Source organism: Numenius arquata, chromosome 5, assembly GCF_964106895.1.
Source record: "Numenius arquata chromosome 5, bNumArq3.hap1.1, whole genome shotgun sequence".
Classification (NCBI taxonomy): Eukaryota; Metazoa; Chordata; class Aves; order Charadriiformes; family Scolopacidae; genus Numenius; species Numenius arquata.
This window is the reverse complement of record NC_133580.1, coordinates 42,442,680-42,457,620: the sequence shown is the minus strand read 5'-3', so window position 1 is coordinate 42,457,620 and position 14,941 is coordinate 42,442,680. Positions and strand designations below refer to the sequence as shown.

The 14,941-nt window shown below is 36.4% G+C and overlaps 1 protein-coding gene across 1 annotated transcript in view; it reads left to right on the top strand.

Annotated features, from left to right (window-relative positions):
* The window catches only part of MARCHF1 (membrane associated ring-CH-type finger 1), a 147,358-nt gene that overhangs the window by 91,265 nt on the left and 41,152 nt on the right, over window positions 1–14,941 (top strand). Inside the window, 3 exon segments of the mRNA XM_074148111.1 lie at window positions 1,688–1,738; window positions 14,780–14,845; window positions 14,847–14,860. Coding sequence (XP_074004212.1) covers window positions 1,688–1,738; window positions 14,780–14,845; window positions 14,847–14,860 — 131 coding nt within the window.

Sequence of the window (14,941 nt, the reverse complement as noted above, 5' to 3'; positions counted from 1 at the left end):
TTTTTTTGAATTCTTCCTAAAGAAGAAGAAGCTCTGACACACAAACCTGAAGGTGGTTAAGTCCTGAGAATTAGCTGGTAAGGTAGAATAAAATGGAGAATAATGTATGGTCAGGGAGTTCAGTGACACTGCTTTTTTTGAGGACAGAAGTACATTGTGCTACTTAATGCTAGTGAGGAAAAAGAGAGATAGTGCAGTATATTAGAATTTGCAGTGCAAAATATTGATGGTGCTGAGGGATTGAACAAAAACATAAGCTACCTGCCATCTGAAGGAAGAGAGGTACAGTACGTTTGTGAAACAACAAAGTAGGTTTGAAACTTTCTGTAGAAACTAATAAACTAATATGTAACTGTTTTTCATTTGAGTGTGGTTGCTGGGCTTTAGATCAAAGCAGCTGTTTTTGAGGTCAAAGCAGGGACACCTCCCACTAGACCAGGTTGCTCAAAGCCCCATCCAGCCTGGCATTGAACACTTCCAGGGATGGGGCATCCACAGGCTTTCTGGGCAACCTGTTCCAGTGTCTCACCACCCTCAGAGTAAAGAATTTCTTCCTAATATCTAATCTAAATCTCCCCTCTTTGAACTTAAAACCATTACCCCTCCTCCTGTCACTACACTCCCTGACAAAGAGTCCCTCCCCATCTCTCCTGTAGGCCCCCTTTAGGTACTGGAAGGCTGCTATAAGGTGTCCCTGGAGCCTTCTCTTCTCCAGGCTGAGCAACCCCGACTCTTTAAACCTGTCTTCATAGGAGAAGTGCTCCAGCCCTCCCATGTTCTCCCCTGCCTTCATCCTGAGTAAATAATTTAAGAGTCTTGCACAAATGGTATCCAGTTCAACCCGTTCTAGGTAAAAATCAGTCTTGTTTATATGAATAGTTCACCTTAGTGTTTGAACCTCCATTCTCTGTGCTGAGAAAGAAATTTCTATGACCTCCCTAAAATATGTGCATTTACCAAGGGGTTGAACACTGTTTCTGAAATATCATTTACCTTTCAGTGTAAATGAAGCTGGATCTAGTGCTGGGTAAGTGTAAATACTGAACAAATTATTGAACCGCTGATTCACTTCCTCCTTTGAGTTGCCAGCACAAAAAAAATGTTGTGCTGTAGAACTGTAGCTTTTCAACATATGCTTTATTAATGGATTTCAACCTATGGTGTTGGTTTATATGTGTATGTGGGTAAGAGTGGATGGAGGGGCAGGTGTAAATTCAACTATAGCTATGACTGGTTACTATTTGTTATTCTCAGATGTCTGGCCAGGAAGTCATATAGTGCTGGTTTAATCTTCCTGAAAGGACAAATACAGCTTTATCGGCAGGGATGTGTCTGGTCTTGCTAGGTGGATTTTCTTATTTGTCATGAAACATTCCTGTCATACAAGAGTACCAGTTTGCATGAGGAGCTGTGATGATCCATTAATCTTTCACTCAAAATGTTGTTTAAAAAAACCACGCAAAATAAATTAACAGTAATTAAGTGCTTTCATTTATTACAGAATTTTTTACTAATGTAATTTGTATGAATATTGCAATAATTTATTCATTGAGCTGTCTTCCATTGTACAGTCAGTAGCCAAACTGAAGAGAAATAAAGGAAAAGAAACTCTGTGCACTCAAAAGATGACTTCTTAGGTAGAATTCAAATGACATAACTTTCTTTATCTTTTAATTTTGTTTTTCAGAATGACAAATCCCCAGGGCGTTCCACAAGTCGATCAAGTAACATTTCAAAGGTACATGAAATATATTTCCTTTGTATAGAATTTAAAGAAAACTAAGTTTATCAAATATAGTACAGCACTTTACTCCATTTAACCATAGATGCATCTTCTGATATTTTCTTCATAGACATCAGAATAAATTTTTACTGCCCAACATTATGGTTACCATATAAAATTTATCTTAAGATATAAATATTCAATTAGTTATTACTGTAATATGTGTGATAATAATAAGTAAATAGCAGTTGCACTTTTTGCACCTGCTTTCTACAACTACTTAACGTTACATTAAAACTTTGTCTTAAGATAGAATGACTGCTTGATTTTGCTCCCTCTGCCCTACCCAAATACTAACAAATGTAATGTATAAAGCTATGAATGTGTCATCATTTTGGACTGAATTAGTTTTACAGGGACTTATGGTTCACTGCAGCCAGGACTTTATGTCTAGATGCTTTTCAGTTTCTAGGAAACCAAGAAGGGAAAACTGTAGGGAGAAGCAAAATGTGATTCATACTGGAGTTCTTCAGTTTTAACCCCCCCTTTTTCTGTATTTTTGGTTCAGATGTGGCTGAAATCTATGCCAAAATGCCAGGATATACAGGAGGTAAAAGCTAAAAACTCAGTAATTGTTTGAATCCCAGCCTAAACATCTGCCATGTATTATGTTTGTATCTAAAGATCAAATATTTTTCTATCCAGTGCAAACACAGTATCCCTAGGCCCCTTCCCCACAATAGTGTTGTCTGTAGGGTACACCCTCTAAAAGTGTTTTATTTTCAGAGCTCTAAAAAAAACCAACTGTAATTTCTTAGTTAAAGAAACTGTATATGTTGGGTTTTGCTCTTCTAAGGGGGGGCGGGGGGGGGAAGCAAGGCAAAAGATGTACAATATATCCAGCCTGTTGAAGGATATGGCTGAATCTCTTCCTGACCTGTTACCTATTTTTAAAAAGTATATAGTTGTATTCTTACAAGCTTGATCGCGGTGTATATGTATTATTTTCACTAAAAATTTAAAGTGCATGTACGTAGTCTAATTATCGTAAATCTATGCTGATTTGATATTACTTTTTCTGCTTTTTTAAGTCAGTTGTATGGGTTACATTGTGACAAAGCATAAATGTATTCACTGAGACAAGACATGGCAGTGACATTTATTTTGAAGTAATTTCTGCAGAAATCACTATAGGTGCGTATTAGAAAGGGGTGCTTGCATCTTTTAAAGTAGTACATTAATAAGCAAGGTTTTCAGGCATGCACTTAATCTGTTTCTGATGTATAGCATCATTCATTCTTTGGCATCAATTTTTCCATGTGAAGCTGCCTGCCAGTGAAGCTTTTCAAATGCTGAAAGACACTAAATTGGAAAGCCAGTTTCCAGTTTATTGTTCATTTCAAAGTGCTTTTCTTGTAAAATGGGAAGGTATATGTGTATGTATACAGAGGAAAGCAAACACTGAACTTTTCGGGTTAATATTGCCTGGCACAAAGTAATATTAACAAATATTTCAACTCAAAACAAGATTGGAAGCTTCTAGGGGAAGTAAACTATATATCTAAGGCAACAGTTGAGTTCTGTGCAGTGGCAGATCTTGCATACAACAAAAGTTTCAATTGACAGAAAAATTAAAAATACTTTTTCTAGAAATATAAATTACACTAATCAAAACACATTGTTTTGATTTTGTATCTCTTACTGCTTTCATTTGCCTGTATGAATAAGCTAAAAATGGTCCAATAGATAGTTACATTTTAATAGTTACTGTGCATTGTGTATGCCCGCCTTGGTTGTGTATGGGGCTCCTGGTCCAGAGCGGAGTAGATGTTCCCTGATAACGCTGGATTTTGTACCACCTTGTTTGTGAAATCAAATATAGCGAAGATTCTGCAAATACAGATTCATATTTCATAATGCTCTTAAGATGTTTATTCAGAGAGGACACCTGAGGTTTGCAGTGTATGCTTGGGCAATTTTGTGTACTAGGTAGATTAACTCTGAATTACATGGTATTACAGATTAAACTGAATTGTTGAATATTGAATATGTCTTATCTAGACATAATGAGAAGGAATGGCTTTGGTTTGTTTGTTATTTACCAGATACTAGTTAGAATATACCCATTCAATCTATAGATTTTAAAATCAAACATTCCCTAGAGGGGCATGGGGGGGAAAACACTTCAGTTTTACCGTTCACTTTTCCTGTTCATGGACAGCGCAGTAATTTAGCATGTTGCAAAGACTTTCTTATCTTGCATATAAGTTTCTGGTAAGAATTTCAATAAAAAACTATTTTAGCCAAATGAAAGGACAAACCTAAAATATTTAGATATTATTTCAATATGAAATTATTTTTAAAGTCTATTATAATACATGTTACTAAGTGAAAACAGTGACTGGCCAATATGTTTCTATACCTGTACTATGATAAAATAAAGCCAACTGGAATATTTACAAATGATTTTCATGTTACTATAAAATTATTTAGCTCTACTTGTGAAAGTGATTTCTTTTTAAAACTTGTATAATGGAGTATTTCATCAATGTGGCAGGAGTAAGGCAAAATCCTGCAGTTTCATTCTGTTAACATGACTCAGGACTGAATGAAGTACTATTTTATTTGTGGGTGAGGGTACATGAACAGTGAAAACTGAGTGTAGTCGGGCTATAGCTCCCACTGCCCCTTGTCCACATAAGACACTGTACTTTGCCTCTTCTGCCCTTGGCACTCCCCTGTTGTGCCAGCACCAGTTTGCTCAGTGGGCAGGAGAGAGAACGAGCATTTGCTCAAACTAATTTGCCAATCCATCTCTGTGTTCTTTTCCAGCTCATTACTGTGACCTTAAATATCCCGCTTGTGGGGTAGCCACTGAGTTAAATGCAGGTTTTTGAAAGTAATTTCACGTCATTTTGCACTCTAACTCTTCCGTACTCTGCCCAATTTTGTCTGTCTGTTTCCTGGTACTCCTGACTGACAGTCAGCTGTGGCTGTCTTCAGTGAATATCGACCCAGGACATTCATTTATTCTCTCCAGCCTATACATCAATAGAACTGCCCTGTGACTCTGAAGCAACTGCTTCAGTTGGTTTTCCAAGCAGAGACAATTAGGAAAATGTATCAGTGTCTGATTTCTGCTGCACTTCTGGTAATATTGTAGATTTTTTATGTAGAATCAATAAATCAATAAACAGGTCTTGTTGCCTTGTGCCCTGCTAGCATTGGGAGTAATAGATCATATTTGGGACTGAGCTGTATTTCATATTATCTTGTAGTGACAAGGTGGAGCCCTAGTTACTAACTATGGCTTTCAAAACCTATCTACTGTAATACATATAAATAAAAACATAGAGGTATTGGAAATGTGAGTTATGAACCAGCCTTGCTGATTTTAATTTTTTTTTTTTTTTTTAACCCTTAGACTTTTTCTCCCACCCATTTTTCATGGTGCTAGTAGTAGAGGCAACTTTATTGTTCTTTGTAAAAGATAAGTCTTATGCAGTATTTTGGATTTCAGAATTATAATTATCTTATCTGGGTGTGGTTAAAATCTAAGTAAATTAAAAACTTGACCTTGTTCATTACATATTTGCTGCTGCTTAGTTCTGTGCACTGTAGATTTTTCAGTAAACTTGTTACGTCTTCCTAAATATGTGTATAATCTAAGAGGAAAGCTAGTCTGAGAAGGATCTGGTGGATTAATTTCTTTCTGTTGCGGTTAAGCAGTGGAACAAATCTTGTGTTTGAATTACAGTCTGTAGAGGTTATGCTTATATGTGTTTCTGAGGCTGCCTGGTTATATTAAAATGCTTTCTGCAAGAAATTTTTCTAACACATTGTAATTATCTTTCTGCATGTTAATTATGATTCAAGAGCTCCTTAGAGAAGGATACTCTCTCAGCAGTAAGATTTGAAATTCTCCGATGGGATCTTTGGGCTCACTTTTCAGTGCAGAGGAACTCAGGCTTGGAGCAAATTGCCTGATTTTTGCTTTGGCTCAATTGCTTCTCAAAAGCCATGAGCAGGTGGTAGAACGCTTTTTATTTACAAGTCTCTGAAGCATCCATCTAATAAAACTGTTGAGTTACATCAGGAAGCAGTGAGGTGATCAGTTTGGAATAGTCAGTGTGATAATAGTCATTGGTCTAATTTAGAATATGAAAAACAACAGAAAAGGGAAAGAAAGAACTGATTTTATGATATGTTTATGCAATTTCTAAACTGATTTTTTATGTCAGGTTGGGCTCCTCTCATTAAGATCCAAATGAAAACCAAAAAGCACCAGCTTGTCAGAGTAGTGCCTGCTAAAGTTTTAGATGAAAAATTTATTGTTGCCTATTTATTGATTGTGCATTTGAGCTACTCAGTTTGTGATTTTGAAATGTATTTCACAAGCTGAACATCAATTTATATAATATGTAATATAATATGTTATCCTTTTGAATTATAAATTTCCATTTAATTTCTTCCATTAAAATTGAATGTTCTTTCACGTGGGTTTTGATGTTCTTTAATTTTTCATGCTGTCTCACACAAGGTGAATGTGTGAGGAGTCCTGTATCACAGTTCAGGTGATTTACGCAACTTGAAGCAGAACTCACTGTGCATTTTTTTCAAATGGGTAAACATACCACCATGTCTTTGGCAGTGATATCAACAGATAATGCATAGGGTCTTCTGCCTGAATTATTGTAAGCACAAATGATAGGGTTTATGGTGGAAAAGGCATAAGGGAACTTAAATATTCATCATAGAATACCAGGGACCCCAAGGATCACCTGGTCCAACCTTTCCTGGCAAAAGCACAGTCTAGACAAGATGGCCCAGCACCCTGTCCAGCTGAATCTTAAAAGTATCCAGTGCTGGGGAATCCACCACCTCTCTGGGGAGATTATTGCAATGGCTGATTGTTCTTACTGTGAAAAATTTTCTTATCGTGGTCTTTGATAGCCTGAAAGAAGACCGTAGCACCTCCAAGATACCTGTTGCAGGACTGAATCCTAAAGAGCAATTGCACGACCCCTTGCATTTTGCTACAGGGGACTGCACTGCTACAAGTTGATCCATACTTGTTATTCTTAATATTCTTTGCCAGTTTCACACTAATCATAAATGACAATTCTCTTCCAGATTGCCATGGTGGTTTTTTTCAAGAAAACATGCAGTTCCATCATTTCCAACTGTATCTTCTAGATTACTGCAATGAGCAACTGAGAGAAAACTTAGAGCTTCCAAACAAGAAAATAAACCCAGAAAAAAACAAGTCCTTGCTCTTGTAAAGTGTAAAATGTCAGCCTTCAAAAGTGCTGTTACAGTGAATAATATCCTGTATAGAAAACCGGCATTAAAATATGAGTGTAAATGTTATGTTAGTCATCTAAATGATTCTTCTTGCTCATAAACAGAATCATTAATATCAAAGGTGAAGGCTAACTTGGCACTTAACTCTCATTATGATTCTGTTACTGTAAAAAATAACAGCACAAAGTAAACAAGTTAGTGAAAAGTACTTTGTTCATCAAAACATAAAGCAGAGAAAGGCAAAAAACTAGAACTAGATACAATGGCATAATAACTATTACTGCACTTTTTTTCCCCCCTTAGATGTAAATGTTTGATTTCTTTGTCTAGAGAATACTTTGTGGCTTGTCAAACAAGCTTAACAAAAGGCATAACTACAGAATTTACCTAAGTCTGCGTGAAATTTGAACTTCTGAATAAAATCACATAAAATACATCTCAGTTCTAGGGGACAACAGGTAGAAAACAATACATTTACAAATTATTCTTGAATACACTTGACCTGTTTTAAACTCATGTTCTAATGAGAGGGAATACATACAAAAATACAATTGTATGTATACAATAATACAGATTCTACTTTATTAAATCACAATTCTTATCAACAGCTTATTCTGAGTATACCTAAATGTACCACATCAACACATACAGTCAGAATTGCATGCATGTTTGAAATGTATTAAATACCTCAAACTTCATGTTTTTATACAAGCTTGCTTTGTGTGTAATGCCTATATATAATTTCCATTTCTGTAAATACATGGTGTTACCACTGATTTCAGTCCTATCCTATGATATGCAATACAGGCGAAGTAGTTTTCAATAAACACTGTATGCAAGTTATGACAGATGCTTAGTGTTTAGTTTTCAACAAGAATTATGATCTGTAACATACCTACTCCATAGGTACTCCTGGAAATTTTTATATGGCATTTATTTCTTCACCATGGCACTCAGATGCACATTTCAGGTCTTTGTCCTAAAAATAATACAATTAAGCAAACTTTATTTCTACAGTGATACAAAATTATTTATTGCTGCACTCTGAGGTTCCTTGTGCTTCATAAAAATATGGTGTCTCCTGTTTTTCATAATGACGTGTTATCAGACCTTCACTGTCTTTTGGCTTAGTCATTTCAATATTCTTTCTACAGCTCTTTTGCTCTGGTGCATTTAGGTTTCTCTCTTCCCAAGAGCTGGAATAAATAGATATCAAATACACACCAGAGTAGAGTTATTAAAATATAATAATGGTATCCTCACACATGGTACTTCATCCAATCTGTGTCCTTCGTAGCCCATTGGACCAAATGAAGAATAGGATGAGTGTGTGCACTCGCATACATATGGACTGGTGGGAGAATGGCAGGAATGTCATATGATTGAAAGCTGTTTAGTATATAGAAATATTTTTAGGCTGTAAGTCTTGCTGATAGAGGGATATGTAGAAACAGATGCCCTTTTCCAAAGGGAAAAGAAAGTCTAAATGATGTTCTCTGAATACTGATCCTGACTACCTTTAGAAATAAAATCCTACAAAATCCAGTAACAAAAAAGATACACATTTTGTGTTTCATCTTTCCTACAGGCTAAATTTGTGTTAAGCTCCTTCCAGACAATCAAAAGCTGCTGGTCTCAGGGCTCTGCACCTTTTGTGTAAAGACCAGCACAGCCTTTGTTTCAATTGCTTACATCTGCATATTTTTTTCTATGAACTGCAAAACATTTTTATTAAGAAAGTGGTAATGCCTAGAAAGATGTATCCTTGAAGAGAATCATGAATCAAAAATATTGCATTGCTGCAGTACAGAGACCTTTGCAAACTATAATCCATCTGATAATTCAAAGCTTAGCTAGCAGTGCTACGTCTAGAGAAAGAGTATTTTTTTGAGTAGAACCTCTATCTTTAAAATAAAGGTTGACAAAGATCAGTAAGACAGGAGAAAAGAAATTTAAAAGCTTATTGAATCTGCAAGTCAAGTTTGTAATTGGTTTTGTTGGTTTCATTTTTGAGATAGTAGGATAGATTTGCCACTTGCAATTTTACTTTGATGGAAAGTAAACCTGCTTTAATGATTTAGATTTCAAACCCTTTTATAACAGGATCGTACTGACTTTCAAAGGCGCTGAATAGTATTGCTTAGCAGAATTGTATGGATATTTCCTCTACTTCCTTCTGTGTTACTTTTCTCTTTATTCCTTCTCTTCAGAGGCAGGAGAAAGGAGGACAGGAGAGAAAGAAAAGGATTAGGGAAGAGATGTGCAAGGAATAATTAAAAAAAAAATCTGTGAAAGAAAATGTAACAGAAATTGAGTTACCAATTAATTTAATGGTTGCTGTAAAGCTTTCAATCAGACTGTAATAACTTTGAGCACAAAGCAGGAACTCCATCATAAAGGAGAAAAAAAAAAATAAATAAGAAAACCCCAACAAAACCAAGAAACACCCTTCTCCCAAACCCATGTATATAAGTTTCAGTTGCCATCAAGACACTCTTTGTAAGACGCACCTGGCTTGGGTCATTTCCACCATGTTTTGATCTTATTAGACCTGAGCAATTATCCAAATAAAAGTTTATAATGACAGGTGTTTTCCATAAAAAGTTGCATTGTTTACAAAGCAAAATTTTTCAGATGAAAATCCACAGACTGGATCTCCTGCTGAGCTTACTGCCATGCAAACTGTCATACACTTCTAAGGTATCCATTCCTTGGTGTGCCATTATTTTAATAGGATAGAGTTTCAGCTTTTTAACTATATTGGTTGGTGGGATCGGGGGGATTCTGTGATTTATCACTTTTATAAAACATACCTAGTACAAGAATCATAGAGTCAGAATAGCAGGCTGGAAGGGACCTGAAGGATCATATGGTCCAACCTTAATAAAAGCAGGATAAAAGAACAGAATAAAAGCATTTGTCGTATTCCCTGTCTGCCCTACCTTCCCTCAGTTTTCTATGACTTTGTACTTAGGCAGTGTTGCAAGCTGAGCAGGTTTTGGAAATGCCTTTCTTATTCAGAACAGAGGTATTAGAGGATTCATTAGCCTTTCTGCTGGTATCTGTGAGGCCATTTTATAGCAGCTATCTGTTACATCTGATTTGTTATTTTAAAGCTTAACTCCATTCAAATATGAATGGAGTTCTACTTGTGGAACGTGGTTTTACTCAGCTTTTCTCTTAGGTCAAAGTAGAGCTCTTCTCTCTTCTGAAGAAGAGCACAACTTGACTCGTTCTTGGACTAGTTTCAACTTGCAGTGTTAAGCAATAGATGTCCAGTGAGGACTCTCATTTTTGTTACTATCTGGAAAATTCTATCTGAGCCTCAACACCAAAGTAAAGACAATCTTGATTTGAAATTCTTACTGTTTTCATCAGTTGAACTTCATTCTGTCCCCTATTTCTGTCTTTGCTGCAGTCTCTTAACAGATATGTATGTGTGATATTAAAATCCCCTTGTGTCAGATAAATTATTATCATCTTGATTGTCCCAAAAACTCCGTATTTACCAGTATTCTGTTTGAATACCACCATACCAGCATACTACCAAATCCTGTTGAACATATCAAAAATAATTATGGATAAGTGCTCTGTCATGTCTGTTAATTGAATTACGTATCCTTGACAAGAAAGTACATCCAAACTGGCCAAGACAGCAGAAGACGGTGACTGGGGAATCTCTCTCTACTAACAACCTTTTTGAAATGCCAAACTTAATTAGCTGGAGTTGGCATTATCCCTCAAGCATCTTCCTTGTGTTGATGGCATAGAGAAATGGGCTGACTTGCTTATAAATGAATTGTTGGACAACTTTATTGTGAATTACCACATTTAATTATGCTGCTGATATAATTTGCTGTGATAAAATTAGTACAGTGCTTGTTTAGTTTTCCCATTCCAATGAGCTGTACAATGTAGCTGTCTGAAGTAGACATCCATTCTAGGAATACTGTTCTTAAAAAAAATCATTCTACCTGCCAAGTGGAATTGGAGTCCACAGCATCAATCTGATCCCTCTATTGAACAAATACAGTATCTCAAAATATTCAGTGTGCTAAATAGCAATATAGCAATGGGATAGCAATTATAGCAATAAGATCTGTGTGCTTGAGACTGTTTCCAACATCTGTTGTATATACAATCCCATAAGAGCTGGACTGATATGATATGAGCAGAATATATTCAAATGATCATGTTTTGGTTTGTCAGATATGCCACTAAAAGGATATCAGTGTTTTGTTGCTAAAACTACCAGTAAAGATGATTAAACGTAAAAGAAAGCTTATATTATGAGCAAGGATGGTGGATTTGTTCAGTGCTGTGTTTTGTGGCAAGACAGTATTGCAGAGACTCCGAGGCAGCACTGACAGATAAATGTGGAACTTGTGCAGGGCAGTGCTCAGTTGCGTTCATCAGCCGCTCTGCTGCTCAGAGGAAGCAATATGCTGTACTGATACAAGTATAACCCTTCTAGGATCTAACCTGGAACTTCCATATGGCTGTATGCTGTGCTCTGTAAATAGACCAACTGACAATGCTACTTTAGATATCTTCACTGTGAGACTGGACTTAAGAGAATATATATTTTTTTAAAAGCAAGAGCTTCAGATGTATGGCTTGTAGAGGAGATGGCTAAGGGAATATTACCAAAAGAAATGAGGTAAGCCCAGAGGCAGTGTTGGCAGCAGAGAGCACATGCAGTTTATACTGTCAGAACGTGGGTAGGGTGAAAAAGCAAAGGGGTCTGGAATAGGCTTCCAGCTGAGTTGGAATTTACAAGTTTTTAAAAACAGCTTGAGTAGCTGTGAATGGTTATTTTCATATGACATGTGGTAGCAGGGACAGACCTGACATTAACAGGTCCTTCCACTCCTGTTTAAGTTACAGAGATAAGACTGGAATTATTTACAAAATAAGGCCTTCCGGTACCTGTGAGGTCCATAAGCAAGTATCAGGTAATGAATATCAGAAATATTAACTTGGTTTTAGAAATCACTCCATCGGTTAATTTTACCATTAAAAGCTATTTTAAAGTAGATGAAAATCAAAATTTGCATGTAAAGGTTGTAGAAACCTATTGAATGAAACTTGCTCACAGATAATCTGAATTATTTTGTGCATAACTTGGCGTGTTGGAGTTTTCTTGCCTTTTTTTTTTTTTGAAGAATTATGTGGTACATATGCTTTCTGCCTGCCCAGATGTCAGGTTTACTCCAATAGAGATTAGACAAACAAGCAAAAAGTGTTTATTTTTTAAAAAGAATTTGATGTAAATTATTTTAGAAGGAAATAAAGCTTCCTCTGCATTACGTGCAACTAAACATAACATTATTATGGCAGTGCAGGGGAACTAGAAAGTAAATTTGACTGAGCAGGGCTGAAACAGTCCAGACCTCTTAATAGCTGAGAGTGAAATGTAAGATTTAAGCCACCAAACTGATAATGTAATTTTTATCTTAAAATAATTAGATTTCCATCTGTCTCCAGTCCCAAATAATAAGTGTAAAGCTTTTCAAGGAATTTGTTTTAATTTTTGGCTTGATTCCAGCCCTCTTAAGAACTGTCTAGCTCACTTCCTGCTTTAATAGTTGCTGAAAGTTTCTTGAATTTGTGTAAACCTACTGTACCATTACTGGGCCAGCTTAACCATTCTCCTTATCCCTTCAAAGGGTAATGCTTGTGGCAAGGTCATACAAGTCCTGCATTTAAGGCATGAGGATGACCTGACCACTGCTTAAGGTCAAGCTGAATCCTTTTAATACACAGATCCTGAAAGAAGCAATAGTAACAGTCCTACTGCTATGAGGGGGAAAAAAGAAATGGGAGCTAAGGATGAATTCAGAAGTCCACACTCGACTCTAGGGCTGGATTTCTTCAGCAGTTCCTTTGCCTGGAGCTTTTCAGCAGCATGTGGCCTAGTAGCGTGGCTCTGGTGCTGATATCTACATCTGTCCTCATTAAGTAGCTTAAGGTATGCCTAATCACTTAAAACTAATCACAGAGGCTGAGGTGCAAAATGATTGCATACCCAACCATACCTATACCATCTCTTTCTAATGTGTATGTAAAAACAATTCATATTCCTTCACAGAGCGTGTAATTGAAATGTTCCTTTTGTAGAAAAAGAGATATGAAATCCAAACAATTTCTCTCACGGATACTTGTCCTTTCTTCCAGGATTAGACTGCAGACATTCTAATGTTTCTCTTCTGCCTGGTGGTCCCATGCATTGAAAAAACCATATGAACATAAGGATTGTGCCCAAATGCATTATCAACTTAATTTCTTATGTTGGCTTAGTCTTCATACCTCTGAGATTCATTTTATGGAACTAGTAGTAAAGAATTAGTGATGTTTTTTGTGTTGTGATATTAGCACACCAAGAGGTAAAAAGGATTACTTGAATTCCAAAAGCTAGAAGATTATTTTCGTGCAAAAGCACCATTCTGAAGTCTCAACTGGTATCCTATTAAAAGCAAAAATGCACATAGTGGTGACTGATGTTTCCAATAGATCTATGCATGGAATATAATGGATATTTAAAACCTTGGATCAAAGTGAAGTGTCAGCAGCTACTTGCTATATTTATTTATTTTTGCTTGTACTATTAATTTTCAAACTGACACCACAAAAATGTCGGTGAAGGTGAGCTAGAAATAAATTTTAATTATGGACTCTACATGTGACTGAATTTGATTTGCTAGTACAAAAGGTTGGGATGACAGCCTTTACATCTTTGTATTATTTGTACTCTTGCTTAATAATCATTCTTCCCCTGCACCTGGTGCATGATCTTGTGGGAAACTCCTAGGCTTAAGTATTTTGTCTCCGTTTGGTAGTGGTGCTCACACTCGGATAGGGTTACTTACTAAAGCTGATGCCCTTATCAGCTAAAGGAAGGTCATATGCATTAAGAATGATTTATATTGAACCTCTCCCCACAATACTGTACCTCGCGAGAGATCCTGAAGAATCACAAAGGCTTGGATTTAAATTTGGGTTCTGTACAGCTATGCTGCCAGTAGATTTGAGGCACACTGAAATGGTTTGCTGTTAACACCATCAAAATATGTTTTCAGTGGAAGCATTGAGCAACCGCGCCTGCAATTTGTAGCAACAACCTTATGAGAAAAATGTCACATACTAAATGTGTTTTATATCTCTTCTGCTGTTTGAGAATGTGATCAGCTCTTGTAGAGATCCAGCCTGTACTTTGGTCTTCACAGGCTCATCAGTTTAATGTATTTGAGCTCTTCTAGAAGATATGATTGGCCTCGAAAACCTTTTAAAACATACTTTAATTTTCTCGCTGTTCCCTCAGTCCACTCAACATAGGTTAGCTTTGTGCTCTTCATCACTCAGTGTAAAGTAAATGCACTTCACTCCATTTTGAAAGGAATCATCATGGTTGTTTGATTTCATGAAATAAAAACAACACCCTTTCTCATCAGACATTTACAGTAGATCAAAACCAAAATGAAAATTCAAATGTTGAAAGCTGCTTCCTCAAACAGCGACAAAAAGTAGTCGTGAGCAAATGAGAGCTGAAACATTTCGGTCATATTTAGTTCCACAAATAGGTTTTGCTTTTGGTCAGGCTTCCTGTATTTTGTGAGCTTGCATGTGTTCAGCAGCGCGCTATGAACAGCAGCAGCAGTTACTTTAATTTTGTAATCATGTGGCAAAGCATTAAAATATCTGCAATGTATTTCATAGACCAAAGATTCCAAATTATCTAACTTATTTCAACAGGCAAGCAGTCCTACAACAGGAACAGCTCCCAGGAGTCAGTCACGGTTGTCTGTCTGCCCTTCCACTTCAGGACATTTGTAGGTATGTGCTGAGAAAAATATGTTCTAATCTGGCTGATACTTGTTAGTTGTTGTCTTTATTAAATAGTACGTAGCTATGGCT